The sequence below is a fragment of the Channa argus genome, chromosome 3 (genome assembly GCF_033026475.1).
Source record: "Channa argus isolate prfri chromosome 3, Channa argus male v1.0, whole genome shotgun sequence".
Taxonomy (NCBI): Eukaryota; Metazoa; Chordata; class Actinopteri; order Anabantiformes; family Channidae; genus Channa; species Channa argus.
The window spans coordinates 8,104,997-8,123,686 of NC_090199.1; the positions used below are offsets into that span (position 1 = coordinate 8,104,997).

At 39.7% G+C, this 18,690-nt stretch overlaps 2 protein-coding genes across 3 annotated transcripts; both read left to right on the plus strand.

The window, feature by feature from the left end:
* The first annotated feature begins 1,024 nt into the window (after positions 1-1,024).
* On the plus strand, positions 1,025-6,121 carry arpc1b (actin related protein 2/3 complex, subunit 1B). Its single transcript, XM_067497094.1, has 10 exons — positions 1,025-1,203; positions 1,709-1,831; positions 2,614-2,718; positions 2,962-3,184; positions 3,275-3,382; positions 3,478-3,714; positions 3,801-3,876; positions 4,727-4,926; positions 5,553-5,643; positions 5,759-6,121. The coding sequence occupies exons 2-10, from the start codon at positions 1,768-1,770 to the stop codon at positions 5,795-5,797; spliced, it is 1,143 nt and encodes a 380-aa protein (XP_067353195.1). The 5' UTR covers positions 1,025-1,203; positions 1,709-1,767; the 3' UTR covers positions 5,798-6,121.
* A 724-nt stretch (positions 6,122-6,845) lies between these two features.
* On the plus strand, positions 6,846-18,035 carry LOC137124281 (monocyte to macrophage differentiation factor 2-like). 2 transcript variants are annotated; one of them, XM_067499113.1, is made up of 7 exons: positions 6,853-7,473; positions 11,078-11,159; positions 11,402-11,562; positions 11,827-11,901; positions 12,016-12,117; positions 13,217-13,286; positions 13,382-18,035. In XM_067499113.1, the coding sequence occupies exons 1-7, from the start codon at positions 7,460-7,462 to the stop codon at positions 13,583-13,585; spliced, it is 708 nt and encodes a 235-aa protein (XP_067355214.1). In that variant the 5' UTR covers positions 6,853-7,459; the 3' UTR covers positions 13,586-18,035. The 2 variants fall into 2 exon arrangements, with proteins under 2 accessions (XP_067355215.1, XP_067355214.1); XM_067499114.1 differs by lacking the exon at positions 11,827-11,901 and having other exon boundaries at positions 6,846-7,473.
* Positions 18,036-18,690: the final 655 nt, after the last annotated feature.

Consider the following 18,690-nt stretch of genomic DNA (forward strand, 5'->3'; position numbering starts at 1 on the left):
TTGGGCTTCATTTCTTCATATGTGCCAATACTATGTGTTTGTTTGTGGTCCTTTCAGTAACTTGAAACTAACTGCAGGAATGTCTATCCTGTTGCAGGCATGTTTGTGCATGTGCACAGGACTGGGGTGGTGCTCGCAAAAGCATTCCTTCTTTCATAGAGCTCATTATGGTTGAAACTCTACAGAGTAGTTTTAGGTCAAACTTACATTGGACGTTTTACCTAAAACTACAAAATTACATTGGAAGTCTTAATTGTTCAGTGTGTGGTTACAGAGACAGACTTAAAATTTACGATGATGTAACTGATAAAGAAACCCTTCACACTCGGGCCTTCCTTTATCTGACAAGTGAATGGAGAACTAATATCAAGATCATCCCAAAATATGGAAGATTGCATCGCTAAAATAATACACATACTTTAAATTTATAAATCATTGTTTAAACTTTGACTTTTTTAAACTAGTTGAGATAACCATGGAAAGGATGTGTTGCGTACAATATTTAAATACATATTTTGAATGACAGTAAATGAGCCAAATTCTAAATTGGCGAGAAAAGAAAGAGAAAAGCCAATGTTCACAGCTGTTGGTAGATTTGCAAAGAAAAGGTCATAATCTGTTTATTCTGGATGTTATACAGTTTTTTTTCTCCTGACACCACCCGTCTTCTTCCTCTTTGCAGTTTACTTTTTCTTCCCTCCTCTATTTCTTGTTCCTCTTTCTTTATGCAGATGTGACCATGATGTCCCTCCCCTTTCTGTTCTCTGTCTTTTTTTGCCTCTCCCTACATGTCAACCTCCTTTTTTTTTTGTACAGCATTGTATTTTGCTGTTGTTCCTCCCTCAGTTCATAGATTTACCTAAGGAAAAGTTCTCTTTTCTCCTTCTTTTGTTATTAAAACTGACGAGGTTGATCCCATTCACTCACATCTTAACACTTTTACACAGGTTTTTCCATCCAAAGCACAAAGCTGCTGTAACTTCCTGTATCACTCCCCCTCTGACCTCTCCTCCCTCTCTTCGGCTCAGCTTCTCTCTTCCTGAGCTCACTCTGTCGTTGGCGTTCGTGTTGACTGGCCAGAGTCCGCGAGCTGAACACCCTCATTTTTATTTGATCCACCACTTTCCTCTGCCTCTCTTTCCTTTCTCTCTCTCTATCCATCTCTGCAGCTATTCACTTATTCATCTCTACTCTTCCCTCTGGGTAAGTAGCCTAGAAAATATTTAACAGTTGACTGACTATGTTTAGACATGTCACTCATGCCCACATACACACACACACACAATGCATTTTAAGGAAAAAGCAGAAAGTGTGCAACGACTTTCTTCACGCTTAGACAATTTATTTTTTGCTACTTCCTGTAAAGTAACTGACTGTGATGGGGAGGGGATTGTCTGGCTGTGTGCTTTTTTTGTGTGTGTGTGGGGCATTTGTGTTACCCTTGACCCTCATCATTCCTCTCATGCCTCTGAAAGTCTGTATTTCACTTACATATTCTGAGTGAGATAAGTTGAGTGGATTTGTGTGTTCATGAAGAGTTAACACTATCTGATAGCAGGTTATACATTACCTTTAAAAAAAAGTACGTCATAATGTGCTTCAACTCTGACTCTTATCTTGAGAAATTGTTCTGGTATTGTTTTCTTTTGCTTTTTGCTTTTTCCTTTTAACTTATATTCTGATTTTCTACAAATGACTTATCTTCCAGTCCACCAGCCACTGGTTCCTCACCCCACTTCCTCATCTGTTTTTAACAAGCTATTGGCCATGGCTTACTATAGCTTCCTGCTGGAACCAATTAGCTGCCATGCCTGGAACAAAGATCGGACCCGTAAGTCTGCTCGCCTTTTCTGATTGGTCCCTCCGGCCTTGTCTTCCAGTGATTTTAAGTTGTCTCATCTCTAAACTGAACATTGTTTCAGACAACGACATCAGCGAGCAACTTGCTTCAGCTAGTGTCTCAGCCAAAGAAGAAGAAATAATGTTTTAGACTGAGTGTTGTGATTGGTTCCCAGGTGGATGAAGTTATTTCCTGTTTCCTGTAACAGTGAGGGTGGCGTCTCGCCTTTCTGAGAGGCTCTTGTGCTCCGTTAGCTGCAGGAAACTAATGCCGTATTTGGCCTTTTTGATCAGCGCTTTGGTTTCTGGGCAAAGCGGATGTAACAGGCGCATGTGGTCAAATCATAGACTCATACAGATGTAATTTCGCTCAACTTGCAGCTGAGCGCTTTAGTTTGTTTATTGTGCAGGATGAGCGCTCACCCACAGCTGGTCTCAGACCAACAGCTTCTGACTCATCTGCTGACTAAAACATGAACTGGGTTTGCTACATTATGGGAACAAGGGTTGCAGTTCTGGCATATTTGTCTATTTAAAACAACCATGTGTCTATGAACTGCCTGCAGGCAGATGCATACTGAATTTCTCTAGCTTTCTCTGTACTTGTGCATCTAGTCAGCTGTTTTGTTACACTCCACTGCTCATCAGCGCATCATAAATGTCTCCAATTACACTCTGCTTTGTACTCTCTCTAATTTATTTCCTGTTTTTATGGTTCACTAATTTGTGCATTCTCCAGGGCTCAGTGTACTTAAATGTATTTTTGGTCTGCAGAGATTGCCCTCTGCCCCAACAACCATGATGTCCATATCTATAAAAAAGATGGGACCAAGTGGACTAAGATTCATGAGCTGAAGGAGCACAATGGGCAGGTGACAGGTGAGACACACAACTAAAGATGGCGTGAATTGCTGTCATTACTATTGAGTCATTCTTCCTCAAACACAAATTGCAACAACTCGAATGGAAAGGCAAATTTCGTAACGGGCTGTAGGATGTGGCAGTAAGTCGAATAGCAATTACTATAAATTTAAAGCACCATTGTGAAAACGTTGGCAAAGCGGATACAGCTAAATGTCGCACTGTTCAGTTAAACCATGATGCACTTTCTCTATTTTGCAGGTATTGACTGGGCTCCAGAAAGTAACCGTATTGTTACTTGTGGAGCAGACCGTAATGCCTACGTGTGGACCCTTAAAGAGGGCACGTGGAAGCCGACGCTGGTCATCCTCAGGATCAATCGCGCTGCTCGTTGTGTGAAGTGGTCACCAAAAGAGAACAAGTTCGCCGTTGGCAGCGGCTCTCGCCTAATCTCCATCTGCTACTTTGAGCAGGAGAACGACTGGTGAGGTTTCACACATCAGTTTCCTGCGCATAGGTCACTAAAAGCCTGCATTTGATTATTATAAACCCCAGATTCACCCGCTCCTAACAGGTGGGTGTGTAAGCACATCAAGAAGCCAATCCGCTCCACTATCCTCAGCCTGGACTGGCATCCCAATAATGTCCTGCTGGCTGCTGGATCCTGTGACTTCAAATGCAGGTATCCGTGAATCAATAGAGCTATTAGAGGCTTTTACAGACTGCAAATCTCTCTTGCTTGTGTCCTACTTAATTCTGAACCCCTCTCCTCTGCAGAGTGTTTTCAGCCTATATTAAGGAGGTGGAAGAAAAGCCCGGCCCAACTCCTTGGGGCAGCAAGATGCCATTTGGGGAGGTGTTGTTTGAGTCTGGAGGGTCCGGAGCTGCAAATCAGTCTTCAGGAGGAGGTGGTGGTTGGGTGCATGGTGTGTGCTTCTCACATTCTGGCAACCGCTTGGCCTGGACCTCCCATGACTCCACTGTGTCTGTTGCAGAGGGAGGCAAGACCAGCACGTAAGAAAGGGTGGGGCTGCATACCTGTGTGTTTGGGTGTGTTGTGTGTGTGTGTATAGTCTGACATCTCCACATCTAATCCATAGGGTGAGCAGTTTGAGCTCTGAGACACTTCCTCTGCTGTGTATCACCTTCATTACTGAGAACAGCTTAGTAGCAGCTGTGAGTATTAAAACATTTGTTCTAAACACATTCACCTGTCTGTGCACAAAATCAGATCATTTAAATTCTGTTCACATTATCTTGTTAGGTGTGTTTCTTGAGCCATTGTTTGAGTAATTGAATGTAAAAAATAATGTAGTAATGCTACAGTAACTGACTTTTATGGTAAATATACTCATTAATGTTAAATGAAAACAACAGCTAGAAAAGTACCACTTTAAACACTGTGCCTAGATCAAGAACCTTTTTGGAGTGTAATCATTTTCAGCTTTGTACTTTATATAATAAAGGCACAAACTAAGATATATATACTTTATTTGTAGTGGCTGTTTTTGTGCTTGTGGTTGCACAACTTGTTAAAACAATAACGCCAAGAAAATGTTAGATAAGAGGTGGGGAAACAATGCCACAGCCCTGCTTGTCTTCCAACCAGTCCTGCCCTACCCACCGCTGATTACCTGGATCAGGTGTGTTCAGGCAGTAAAGGGTAGGGTAGGGAGAGCTGGAAAACAAGGAGGGCTGCAGCCGTCAAGGAGCTGCACAGGGTAGGGAAACCCCTGTACATGCTAAATACTGTGTGTACTGAGTTCAACTTGTGTTTTATTTCTTCCTTCAAAGGTTCTTATCCTCACTTTAAAGTCTCAACATATATAGTTTAAACATTTTGAGTTTGGCACCACCCAGAGGTGCTACTGTATTAAATGTACACCATTCAATTTAAACAACTGGGTTCTACCCATAATAGGCTTGAAATGTCCAACAACCACAATCCCAAACGGGATCGAGTCTCATCCCGCTGTACGGATAATAAACCGCATGTTTCCGTGTGTGTGTGTGTGAATTCTTCCAGGGCCATGACTGTTACCCGGTGCTGTTTGTGTATGACGGTGCCAAAGGCAGCTTGACATTTGGTGGCAAGCTGGATGTTCCTAAGCAGGCAGCCCAAAAGGGCATCAGTGCCAGGGAACGTTTCCAGAACCTGGACCGTCGGGCCTCCGAGACCCAGAGCACCGACAAGGACCTGAATACCCTGCACAAGAACAGCATCAGGTGAGGAGAGGAAGCAAATAGTTGGAGTCTGGGCTTAAATTATTTGGTGGTGTATGACGGATACGTAAGAAAGCTATGTCTGTATAGGTCAGTTTTATTGTTCAAATGTTCAGGAAGTAACATTTGCTCAGGCCTGATTAGAGTGTTTATAAAAACCATTATGGTAAAACTTTATGGTAATGGTACATGAATAATGATTTTGTGCATGAATTGAAGTATAAAAAGTAATGAATTTATTAATTATTAAGATAAGACCAATAAACAATGTAATGAAATAAAGTCAGGCAACGAGTTGTGCAAAAAATCCCAATCACATTATTGTATATAATCAATATATAGTAACATTGCAGTTGGGGTTAAATGCAATTCCCCCTTATCAGTACAAGTAAAATTAAATTCTAAGTTTATAGGAGCTGTCTCAGTGACATTTTATACTGTCTGTGCAGGTTCCTTTACAAATTAATGTTCAATCATTCAAAAAGGCAGAGTGACCACAGATATTCACAAATATCATTGCTTATATAAGAGTGCACATACAAATGACCAGCAAATATAAACCAGGCTGCTCTTTTAAGTAATATTAGCTTGTATTTAATTAGTTCTACTTGTGTCAAACTATGTTTCAGCCAAATCTCACTGCTGGAGGGAGGATTAAAGCAGTGCACTAAGTTCTGCACCACCGGCATGGACGGAGGAATGGCTATCTGGGATGTCAAGGTAACACACACACACACACACAGACATTTTATTCTGGCCTTTTCTGTGTAATATCTTGTTGACACGATGTTTTCACAGACATGTTGTGAAAAAAAATATTTCCCCTTTTTTTCAGACCCTGGAATCTGCAATGAAAGATCTGAAGATAGTCTGAACTGAAGTTTACGTCGCCCAAAGTATATTAGCTTCTTAGGATGCAAAGAAAACTGCTGCCTTGTTACACAAAGCTTCATGGCCATGTTTTAATCAGGTATTTTTATATACAAGATAAAAAAAAAAAGCAGATTATGAGAAAGCAATGTTTGTAAATCCTCAGCGTGGGTCCAAATGGTACTTAAAGGTTAGATCAGAGCTGAGAGCTAAGCCTGAGCTAAATGCTTCAAGCAGGAATTTTATATTAATCAGAAAGTACTTGTTAAAAGTTTATGCTGGTCATATTATACATTGAATAAACTGTTGCTGTTACAGTACAGAACAATGCTTGGTTCATTACAGGTGTGTGTGTGTGTGTGCACCACATATGGAATTTCACTGTTTTTTGATTTAAGATGGAGGTCTGTTTGTGCTAAGGTTAGGGTTAGGATAAGTCTTGAGGAAATGAATGTGAGTCAATGTAATGTCCCCTAAGGTTATGGAGAGCAGATTGTGCGTGTGTGTCTGTAACCATGAAACACTTGGTATTTATATGTAAATAGACAACTAACTAAGTGAGTTTAATAGGCAGTGAAATCTAGATTATGTTGCCCTGGCAACCTGTGTGGCAGCTACAGTGTCATTACAATTTATTTTAACAAAGTTGTCAAATGGAGTAAAATGTTGGAGAATAGAATTGGGTTATTACTACAAGTAACTTGCACTTGTAACAAGAAAGCACTTGAGGCAATGTACTTAGAAATTAGTTTATTTTTTAAATAGTTTATTTCGGTCAGTAGATCCCAGCAGGAACATCTGTACCTTTAGAAATGTTAAAACATGTAAATCATCATCATGTGGCTGGATTACTGAGTGGGCCTACGAAGCACAGGTTCAGGGACCTGAGAGGCCAAGGGGCACATAGGTCAGAGCCCCCCCCCCCCCCCCCCCCCCCCCCCCCCCCCCCCCACAAGGAACTGTTAAAAAAAACAACACACACACAAAAAGACAAACCACAAAAAACATAACTCAAAAAAAGATGAACAGCCTGAAACATAGACATAAAAATAGGGGCAGTGTGACCAAAACAACAGACATCAAATGAGTCGAAATACACCAAATCTCAAAAAAGCGAGTAAAATGAGTAGGGTAGGGGGGGGCCTCGGCCTGTCTGTGGTCTCCTAATCCTTCCATGCAGACTGGGAGTGCAGGCCTCCACCTCCACCTAGAGGTAGAACAGGAGCTGCACATACAGGCACAAACTGGCTCGGGTCTCCCCAGTCATGACTGAGTCCCTCGTAAAATGATGTGGCAGCCGTGAGCGGAGAAGAACAGCCCTCCTCACCGAGTCTTGATGAGGTGACCCGGAGGCTGGAGCTCAGCAGAGAAAGGGAGCGGGAGAGAGAGAGAGAGAAAGAGAGAGAGAGACCACCGCTGTGCACGGAAAAACCTACTGCTTCCATCCCCGACGCCCACGGTTCCGTCTTTGGATCCTCTGGAGGCAGCCGAATCGGGATGCTTGAGATGAGGATAAGAGGACGACGTGTTCCCCGTGAAACGGCGCTGCTCGTTACGTTACATTAGAGCTGCCCGTTAACAAGCTGAGCTGCGCCGCGGCTCCAGGGGATTCAGGCTTTAGCCAAACTGTCCGTTTGCTGTCAACTGTTGCTGATTTCCACTGTAAATGAATCTAGTAAGGTAGGTGACATGATTTCAGAAGGTCTAATATCTGGGATAATATCATTTTAGAGACAAATGTTTAGCACAATATTGCTCGAAGGTGGTGTTAGTGGTGATGAAGAAGAGGATGAGGATGCTGAGGGTGATGGGAGGATTTGAAGGAAAAGAGCATTTGGGAGAATAAACATTTGTTTTTCGCCACATAGCTAATTAGTAATCTAATGGACCTGTAGGCAGCCTAGGATTTATTTGCTTGACAAACAACACTTCCCTCTTCATCGTCATCATCATCATCATCATCTCGCTGCCTCTTCTGTGATTCACACAAACACACGTCCTCCTTGTCTTCAGCCCGTTTGACTTGTCACTGTTTTTTCAGATGCAGACTGCAACTGAGCACGGTTTTCATTATTAGCCAATTCACAAATGGTCTTTTAAAATATCACAGTGCCTATTACAGCCTATTTAACCAAAGATGTTCAATTTGCAACGACATAAAACAGAGGAAAGCAGCAAATCCTTGTGTTTTAGGAGCTGGAGTGATCATGTGTTTATGCTGGAGAATCGACTGAACTGTTATGTAAACTCTACGGCAGATCCACACTACACCAGACATTTTAAACCTAAATATCTTTTCACTGCTGGTTACAAGGAACATTCTCTCAGCTAAAACCTAAAATATGGAACTCAAGAAAGTTTGCCCACTTTGTTGCTGTGAAGCCAAATTACAGTGTAGCAGCTTTGATAAGAGTTGCCCTGGTAATCCCCCATTTGAATATCCCGTGATTTTTCCAGTGCTTCGCAGTGAAATATGAAAACTGTTCTTTATATACTGCGGTCCCTTTATTTGCATCTTTATGTTTAGGTTGAACCTAAAATAATAAAGTTTGAAATTAACAAGTCATTTATTCTATGCTTTAGGTGTCACAGTTGTTAAGAATTGCTGATTAAGTTATGGGGTGTTGTCAGATGAAACAGTGGCCATTTTGGCGATTTTATTTTATTTTTTTGCCTGTTTACATTTACATTTTGTGAAACATAACATTCAATTAAAAGTTGATAGGTTGATCATTAATGTAAATGTTTTTTCTTAACTCTTTCCAGTGTAATTTCTAACACAATCATGCTACTACATTAAAAAAGATTAATTTTGATTAATTAATAGTTTAGTCATATAATGCTTGTCACAATATCCAACAGCACAAGGTGAAATCTTCGAATCAGTCTGACCAACTGTATAAACGCCAAATATATTTAGTTTGTCAAGTTTTAACAAGGAGAAAACCAGCAATTCCTCACTTTTCAGAAGCTGGAAACAGATAAAAGAATTCTATAAACTATTAATGAACAAAAGTGTTGCATCTTTCTGTCAGTCCACTAATCAGTTATTTGAGAAATCACCTCAGTTCTACTTGAATGAACATTTTCTTTCATTGACGGATATTTTGCACTTGCTGTGGTTTAAGAAAGAGGCTTTGTCATCGACTTTAATATGGACTGTTGCTGTGGTCTCTAGTGTTTGAAAAGACAACTGAAGCGGACAGACTTTGTTCTGCTTGTCCGGAGGTTGTGTGAGAAGACTTACAATGGCGTATCCACAGCTCGGCCCCTCTCTGTCCAGTTAGCGAGTCTGTGTGCCTGGCCTCTGGCCTGGTAATTATCAGCCAGCTTGATAAAGTCATTAATGACCCGGCCAAGCCTGCTGGGCCTGGCACTGACACACACACCAGAGAGAGAGAGAGAGTCAAGCAGACAGTGTGAGGCTAGTGTTGGATAAAGGGCAAGGAAGCCTTGAATTTGGGACAGGATGATGCATTTCTGTGCTGGGTCAGTTAGTATTAATAGCAGTAACAAAGAGTGTCCCTAAAAACAGCTGCTCAAGGTAAAGAAGCAGCACAGAGGAGAAAGGAAACAGAAAGGATGAGCCATGTTTGTTAAGATCGCTCTTGTTTAATTGCCGCCCTGTCATTTTGTGTCATTCCCATCCGCTACCTGTCGTCTTCTTAAACTTTGAACACAAGAAGAAGGTTTAAATTAGCTTAAGTGTGGGAGGAAACCATCATGTTCCACTGTGTTTCACACATTTGCGCAAAATAGATGCAGCTTTATTAAGGGCTAATATACTGTAATTTCCTGAGACTTGAGTTTATTTTAACTTTGGACATAAGCAACCCAGCATGGTTTTCCATAATTAAATGGCACGTATACATGCACACTGTCAAAGATATATATGTTACAAATGAAATATGCATGCAGGTGTTTCTAACATTGACATGGATGTCTTCAATTTTAGAAAATCTGACTGTATGTTTTTTGCATTTTAATTTACGGCATTGAATATTTCATTTGAGTGGTATGTCCTTTGATAGGAGCCTCTTTCTTATTGTGAGATCCACCAAGCTTAGTGTGTGTGTGTGTGTGTGTGTGTGTGTGTGTGTGTGTGTGTGTGTGTGCGTGTGCGTGCGTGTGTGTGTGAGTGAGACAAAGAGACCGAGACATCACTAAATCTGGGTCTCTTATGAAATCTGGTTCTGCAAGATGCAGCATAAAAATAGGGAGGGGTTGTGGATCTGAGTGTGTGTGTGTCTGTGTGTGTGTGTGTGTGTGTATGTATGTCTTTGTCCATTTGCCTTCCTGCATGTTGATTTAATCATGGGGCAGCCGAGAGAGGATATGGCCAAAGGAACTGGAGAGAGAGACGGAAGAGTTGAGGAAAGAAAGATAAAAGAAGCGTGTTTTCTGGTTTGGAGAAAAAAAAAAGACAATCCCTGCTCGGTGGTTTCCAAGACAACAGTGACATCATTGATGGAGGGCTGCCCAGCATTTGTTTAAGGTTCACGTACAAAAAGAGTAGATCTGAGTTTACATTTATAAATTTGTTCGTGTGTGTGTGTGTGAACATGTAGGCATATCTGTACATGCGAGCTGTTTTATGAAAGAGATGATCGGGACAAACCCAGGGTTCAGTCGGCCCGTGGTTACCCAGTGTCACCAGGCAACAGCAGCCATGGCAACACATTGAAGCATGATCCAGCGTTGCTAAGTAAAACGACAGGGTGGGGTGAAATTTCATGAGCATCACTGAGATACAAATTAATACAAATATTAATGATGTTTAACATGTTTTAAAACACAAACACTGATCAAATTTGAACAAAGTAGCAAGAAATAAGTGTGTTGTTTTTCCGGATTGAAATCTTGTAACATTGGTGCGAAAGATTTATTTATTTTTTTCAATTTTCAGCATTTCTTTCTATTCCAGTGGGTACAGGACACGTGTTTTATTGTTGCACTCGCAAAAGCCTAGTTCAGATTATTAATGATGCAACAAAAGATTCTTCTTAGTGTCAATTTCTCTGTCCATTATTGTCCTTATTAGTTGTTGCGTTTTGTCTAAGCATCAGTCCAGGTATTCAGTTTTCACTGAAGAAGGTAAAGGAAGAAATCAGAAACTACATGAAAGCAAAAAAATGTTCTGCTCCAAAATGACTGTAATCAATTATCGTAACAGCTGTTGATTAATAATTTGTTGATCAACTAATAGTTGTAGTTCTACAGATCATGAATATACAATTACAACAAATATCTAAACTTATTTTGTGAATTTATAATTTTTTTCCAGGTTTATGAACAACCGTGTTCCCCCTAACAAGAGATACCAGCCCACAGAATATGAGCATGCTGCCAACTGTGCCACACATGCGGTGAATGCATGCACGCGCCCACACACACACACACACACACACACACAGACGACAGAGAGCGATCACTAACCTGACACAGATGAAATGACACAAACAGGAAACAAATCCAGCAGCATTAGATAAGAAACAAAATATCAGACAAGGCATTTTTTGTCGCTACACCTACATGTTGCACAGGATTTCAGTTTATTCTAGATGTCTCTCAGCATCTAACGTTTCATTGATGTGATGAATTCATCTAGTTATGGATAATCCCCAGCCTGCTGGGCAGCTCAGTGCTGCACTTCCAGTCTGAGGACCAATGGGAGCGCTTGTCGGCATGGGTGTACGGAGCGGGGCTCAGCTCGCTCTTCATCATCTCCACCCTGTTCCACACTGTGTCCTGGAAGAAGAGCCACTTACGGTACATACACACATTTTCACAGTGCATTTGGACTGTAATATTATTAATATTGCCAAAGATTAATGAAGTTAGATGATAAGAGGTCGGAAAAAAAACAGGGTATGTGGCCTTTTTCTCAAGCAGGAGTTTGAAAGTTTGTAAGGTGTTTGCACAAACATGTATTCATGTGTTTCATATTTGCTTTTGAAATGTCCAACACTCTGATGCTCCGTGTATAAACAGTGTCACTCAGTTGTCTTGAGGCTCTTTGGTCTCTCTCTTCAGGTCTGTGGAGCACTGTTTCCACATGTGTGACAGGATGGTGATCTATTTCTTCATTGCAGCCTCCTACGCGCCGTGGTAAACAGCATAGCCTGCTAAAGATGTGTGTGTGTGTGAGAGAGAGAGAGAGAGAGAGAGAGAGAGAGAGGAGTGGGTATATTTCTGCAGTTATGTGTGTTGATGTTTTACCAGGCTGAACCTGCGGGAGCTGGGTCCCTGGGCATGTCACATGCGCTGGCTGGTGTGGGTCATGGCTTCTTTTGGTACCACTTATGTTTTCTTCTTCCACGAGAGGTCAGCTTTATTCGTTTATCCGAATCGGTCTTAATCTAATTATTATTTCCCCTGTGTGTCCAAACAATCTCAGCTCAGAGGTCCACTCATTAGCTTCTACTGTGCCTTTAACTACACCCTTTGTCAGCTAACCAAGCCTGAGAGAGCCTAGTTCTACCTGAGAGAAAGCGACAATTGGGAGGAGCTGGTGCTCTTATTGTAAAGAAGCAGAAAATGTTATTCTTGTGGACTTATTTATATAGGACAGCGCACATTAATCAGCATTAGCGTTGGCAACGTCAGGGTAAATATTCGGGGTTTAGCTGAGCAGCTGATTCACAAATGACAGAACACATTAAACAATGCAGTCAGACAAACATAAATACATGCAAACAAGTTAATTCATAAAGACTTTTGAGGCTTAATGAGTTTATGTCCTAGTGCTTGAGTTTAGTTTAGTTTACTATGTTGTGCAGCTCATTATTTTCATTGGATGCAATATTCCCGAGGATTGCTGCTCCAGAAAAGCCCGAGTGACCAATTTTGCTGCATCTGCAAAGTAAACGTGTTGTAAACTGGGTCAACACTTATAAGAGAGTTTCCTAATAACCGCAACAGGTTTTCCTCTAGGTGAGTAACAGACTTGAACTTTCTGTAATTATGAGCTTCTTTACACTATTACACTTTATTACGTGTAATATTGTAATGCGTTTCATTTAAAACAAAGTTTGGAGTGCGGTACAAAACTGGATTTAATATGGTTCTGTCATGTTTGGCCATTATTTCCTCTCTAATACTAGTGTGAAACACTGTTGTTACCAATGTTACCAATGTTTTACCCAAATGCTTGTAGATTCAACTTAATTACCACTTAAAAGACATAACAAATTGAGGACAGACATTACTATAACACACAGGACTCCTTTACGTAGCTGTTAGCAAGTTTCACAGACCTGAAAATCTCTGTGGTTGACCCTGAAGACAGGACCTGCCCTTGAACAAATTTACACACTGAGACAACACGAGACAGTGTAAAGCTCAGATTAGAATAGTCAGTAGACCTTTGAGCTAAGATTATTTCATCATACACTCTTTGATCAATATTCCTCTCCATTATCAGGTATAAGCTCATGGAATTGATTTGCTACACGGTGATGGGAGTTTTTCCTGCCCTCGTCATCCTCTCCATGGTAAGCCAGCTCTTCTGTTCCCATCCGTAGCCTGTGTGCTTTTGATTGTACTCTGTTGTAAGTTTCTAAAGTACAAATGTCCTGTCTCCTCCCAGCCGGAGCAGTCTGGGCTGTATGAGCTGCTGGTGGGTGGAGCTTTCTACTGTCTGGGGATGGTCTTCTTCAAAAGTGATGGCATTGTTCCGTTCGCTCATGCCATCTGGCACATGTTTGTAGCAACGGGAGCAGCCATACACTACTATGCCATCTGGAAGTACCTCTATGCTCAGCCATCCAACCAGGTCCAGACCTCCAGATGACATCAGTGTTGACCCCACAGGGGCTAGCTCCTGTGTGTGAACGAATTCATGGAGATGACGCGAGCTGGGTTTACATTCAGGGACGGTCTCCTTTGGAACGTCAATGGGTGAAGATGCACCTTCTCCACAAATTATACAGTCGAGCCTCATGGAGAACAAAAAAAAAATGCTGCACTAACGTGGCCCTCATCAACTCGTAATCCCAAACAATCTAGTGTTAAGGACCATCTAAGCAGTGAACACGTGATGGATAACTTTCTATTCATTCATTAATTCTTACATTTAAGTTTTGTAATATTCATCATACATACAGTATATATAATTTCATCTTTATATGGTGATTGATGTTCTCTCAAGTAAGATCTAAAAGTAGGTTGAAGCCTAACCCTATTTATAGTTCTACCCCTCTGCAATTGCCTAAGGAAATGACATCATTATTTTCCCTCTTCATATCCCAAATAAATAAGTCAGCATATAAAAATAACTGAAAGGCAAAACAAACAAGGAAACAAACAAAAAAGGAAGACATGTCTCTAAGCACTGTGTTAGCCCTAGACACAGAGACATAAATTAAATTAAACTAAATTCTTATACTTATTCAATCCTAAATAATACATTTTGAATGATAAGTGAAATATATCAACTTATATATAAACTATAAAAAATATTCCTATTTAAAACAACATAATTTTATAATTAATTCTGATTAAGAATCATTGCTTAATAGAAGCATGCAAACCTATTTCCTTGAATTGTATTTCTACTTACAAATACTTATTAAGTGTAGTACACTTACAATTTAGTTCACACGTGTACAGTACTTAAAAATGTACTTATTGTGTACTCGTTCCTCGGTACGAGCTACTCAGAATTTCAAAACAGAGTAAATTCAAGTTAAGTGCCCTGTGGATTGTCTTTCAAACAAGACACGTTTTTAAGTTTGGCCAACTAATGTGACATGTCCTACAACTTTGAATGTCAGGCTTTAATAGTAGTCTGATTTACTTGCTGACACCATGTAAAGACCAAGCAAAGGTAACTTTAGGTGTAACTTCAGTATTCAAAACTTCTGTCATACATAACCTTCTACTGCGGTCACTTCGTCTTCAGTCATGGTTTGTTAACCACGCCCCTCCCCCCAAAATTACAAACGCTTCTTTTGTCCAATGGCTGTTCCAACATAGATCAGTCCCACTGATCCCCAGTGTGAATTGCACCAGGATGCTTTGGCCCCATCAATAACTAACTACACGACTGTGTTAATACCTGGCGAAAAGTTTTCGAGCACCTTTTTGTGAACTGCTACCTCCCACTGGTTAAGTAGTGTCATTGCCTCATTTGTTGCTACTGTACTTGATTTTAGCTTCACTCGAAAACAACGCGTAAAGGTATTTTTTACACCCAGCAATTACCTCTAACTTGAAGATAACTAGTAAGACTTGCATGTTGTTGATTACTGAGTAAAGTATTCAGTAAATCATCCCCAGTGCAATTGTTTATACATCCTGCTCTGGTGTCTTAGTGACTGATGACCACCCGAAGTCAAATACCTCAAACATATGATGTGGTTATGTGATATTTCCGGACTTTACGAGTCGATGAGGACATATTAATGCACCATTAAGCAATCAGGTGGCAAGCAGTAGATTTTAAGACACAAACAAAGTGAACATCAGTAAGAAAGAAATGAGGCTGTGTTTCTGTGAGACTGCATTGAAAGTGCCCTGTCAGCTTTTTGTGATGAGTCTGGATTTCCAGGGGAGTCAGCCCGTGAATTGGGACACAGCTCCTTCTTTTTGGTTGTTGCCGTTCCATTTTCCCCCTCCTCAGTTCATTCAAATTTTAGGTTACAGCATTTGGTTTTCTTGCAACGATCAGGGTTCCGATTATCGTCCTTAGAGATTCCTCTCTATGTGGTGCACTTCCTGATTCACTGTTCAGAAGCTGAATTGTGGACATTGTCTCAATGTCAAGCGGAAGACGATGCTTACAATCAGCTGACTTGACTATCACACCGGTATTAGTTACAGGACAATAGTTTTAAGTATTATCATCAACAGAAGGTGTTGAAGTTAGGATTGACTATATCCAACAGCAGTAATTTACTATTCCAATCTAGAGCAGTAACATTACTATTGTTGTTGTTGTTGTTATTAAGTTGTGCTATTTACACTGTGGTACACTCTAAGATTTAACATTGTTGCTTCGGTCGGTGATTTACTGTGATTTCCAAATTAAGCATGACTGTAGAATATTTTTTTTTATGTTGAACATACAGATATTCATGGTTTTAGACTTGACCTGTGTGCTTCCACCTTTAATAGGCTCTACACAGTAGATTATTGAGCATATTTACTGAATTCTAATAGTTTACTGTTGTTGATTAGGTTTAGTAAGTAAAGATAGAGTATATATTTATCAAAGAATTACAGTATATACGTTGATTTCATCTATATTTTCATTTGGTGTACCTGTAGTATTTGAGGATTATCTTCATCATCTCCATCCTAAATGAATGGGACCCAGTTGATAGTTTGTCAAAGTGACACGGTTGAACCTCAGAGGGGAAAACCAGTGTCAGATTCAGCACTGCCAGAAGACTGATCTACTGCCACAACTGATAGCACACTACTACCATAAATCCCACTTGAAAGGAAACTGAAGCTATAGTATTGTTGAACAATCTGGTCCAATATTAAGGCATCTCAGGTGTGTGTGCATGTGTGTGTGAGTGTGTATGTGTGCGTGTGTGTGTGAGTGTGTGTTTGTTTGTATCCTATTCTATCTGACTCCCATGAATCCAAAGCCTCCAATCGGCTGAGTCAATGTTTACACATGAACGCATGTACTTTGAACACACAAAAATATATATTTGAATATGTATGTACTCTCTTAGTGTTAGACTGTATGTGGTGGCACAAGCTTTATTGTGCTAGCTTGTATTCTATGATAAATGTGGCTACAGGACCAAAAGGTGAAACAGACGAGTATTTGTCAAAAAAAAAAACACACAACTCTGCTGCTTTTCCACATTTTTACCTGCCTGTCTCTCCTGTCTCTCTGGATTCGGTCAATTTGAGCTTGAAAGCGTGTGAAAGAACATTCAAGGACCATTAAAGCTGTTCCGATTGTTTGCGGGCTGTCTCCAGCCTTGTCATCGAATAAGACGATGCTGTATTTAATGCTGGCACCACTCTGTACAGCTTCCCATTTTCTGCAAGCTTCACATGAGTCATATTTCCAAAATAACTCAACGGGAGAAGTTGACATAAAACCACGACAGCTATGATGGCAGCGGATGTGTTTATAGATTGGAGGAACAGGAAAAGGCCTCTAATTTGCTGCAATGTTCACAAAGTTTGCTGTTGGAGTTTGCTGTGATCAACACTTCTTTATGGAATCTCATTACTTCTGGTGAAAGAAAAAATAAAGAAGAAATGTTTATGATTAAAAAAAAAGTTTCTATCCTATAATTTTGATTTCATCATGACAAACGTTTCTTCTTTATTGTTTCCTTCTGTATGGGATTTTATTTAAGGAAATGTAGGATCTGTCTACACTGCTGTCAAACTGCCTTTAAACAGCACATGGGGTTTCAAATATACTTACATTTTTAAAGCTTATATTTATTCCTCAACAACAACAAATAATGTGTTCACAACATATGCATATGCCAAGCATATGAATTCAGCATTATATTATAAGGTCCAAAAAGAAAATGGTCTAATGACACCATCTTAAAATGCGTAGAAAATAAAAAAAAATAGAATAATTATATAAACAAAAGATTTACAATTTTTTTACATATCTGATTAATAAATAAACCAGAATGTTAAACTATTGAGCTAACAAAAGAAAAATACTGTGCCACAGCTGGCTGAGAATTACATTCGTCACACTGCCGATATCATAGATAGAATATTAAAGAAAAACTTTTCGTTTTTGTGCTCTCGGTGTTTACTTGAGCCTCTGGGACAAACCAAACGTTCGAGCCTTTACTGGGAATACTCGGGGAGGTTATATCACCAATGCTTAAACTGGTTCTACAGGCAGATTTGGCTGCTCTGAGATAGAATTTAAGGATTTGATGTGTGTCTGTCTTGTCTTGATTATACTCTGTGTGTCCTTAGGAAATGTAGTGCCCACCTGACTTGTATAGAGCTCTGTAATATTATTAACTCTCCATGAGACCTTCGTGGACCTTCTGTACATTGTTTATAGATGCTCTGTTCTTGTGGAGCTGCTGACTCTGTTCTCAGTGCTGCTGTTGTGTTTTCTTTCTGGTCCTACAAAACTGATTATATTATCCCATATTCTTTCTCTTTCTCTAGTTTTCATACTGGTTAATGTGTCCGTGGTGCTTTTGTGCTGTTATAAGCCTATATGATGCCAACAATGCTTTTATCTTTTCTATTTCTCTTGTAATAAAAAAGCATTTTCATGTAGTATATTGCCAGACTCTGTGTTTTATAAAAAATAGGCTGTTGAAAGTACAACTGCAGCTCTGTTTTACCAACTAGTTTTCATCATATAATGAAATAAAAAAGATATAAGCTATTTAAAATATAGCAATTTTATACAAATGTACATAAATAAAATAATGCATTGTCTATAATATAACCTGTAGATCTGGCTAAAGTTAGGCAGACAGGCAGTACTGGGTAAGATTTTGAATTAGAAAATAGTGAAACAAAACAAACAAACAAACAAACAAACAAAAATTTCCCATGTAAATAATGAAACTTGGAAAACTGAATGAAACTGAATTTTGTTGTATACTTTCTATATGGTAGTAGTGAACATAATTATAAAAAGTAATTATCGGAAAGCCAAAGAGGTAGTTATAGTAATAGGTCGGGGCATTAGAATAAATCATATTGAGGTTTCGAAATTTCAGCCACTCACTGTTGAAAAGTATATTATATTATATTATAAAGAAGAAATGTAAAGAAAATATAGAGCTATAATTATGAAATTGTAAAGATAATGCAGTTTGTTATTTTTAACTTCTTAATGTTTAGAATCGAGGAATGTTTTGGTTATATTACCCACGCTCTCTTTATTAATTCATATTATTATTTATCTTATAATGTATACCTCCAAAA

Excerpts from the sequence above, each read along its gene's own strand:
- LOC137124281 (XM_067499113.1), top strand. Across the intron at positions 11,563-11,826 it reads TGGAAGAAGAGCCACTTACG|GTCTGTGGAGCACTGTTTCC; the intron begins GTACATACACAC and ends CTCTCTCTTCAG. Across the intron at positions 11,902-12,015 it reads GCAGCCTCCTACGCGCCGTG|GCTGAACCTGCGGGAGCTGG; the intron begins GTAAACAGCATA and ends ATGTTTTACCAG.
- arpc1b (XM_067497094.1), top strand. The coding sequence starts at position 1,768 with ATGGCTTACTATAGCTTCCTGCTGGAACCAATTAGCTGCCATGCCTGG. Across the intron at positions 3,185-3,274 it reads TTTGAGCAGGAGAACGACTG|GTGGGTGTGTAAGCACATCA; the intron begins GTGAGGTTTCAC and ends CGCTCCTAACAG. Across the intron at positions 4,927-5,552 it reads CTGCACAAGAACAGCATCAG|CCAAATCTCACTGCTGGAGG; the intron begins GTGAGGAGAGGA and ends ACTATGTTTCAG.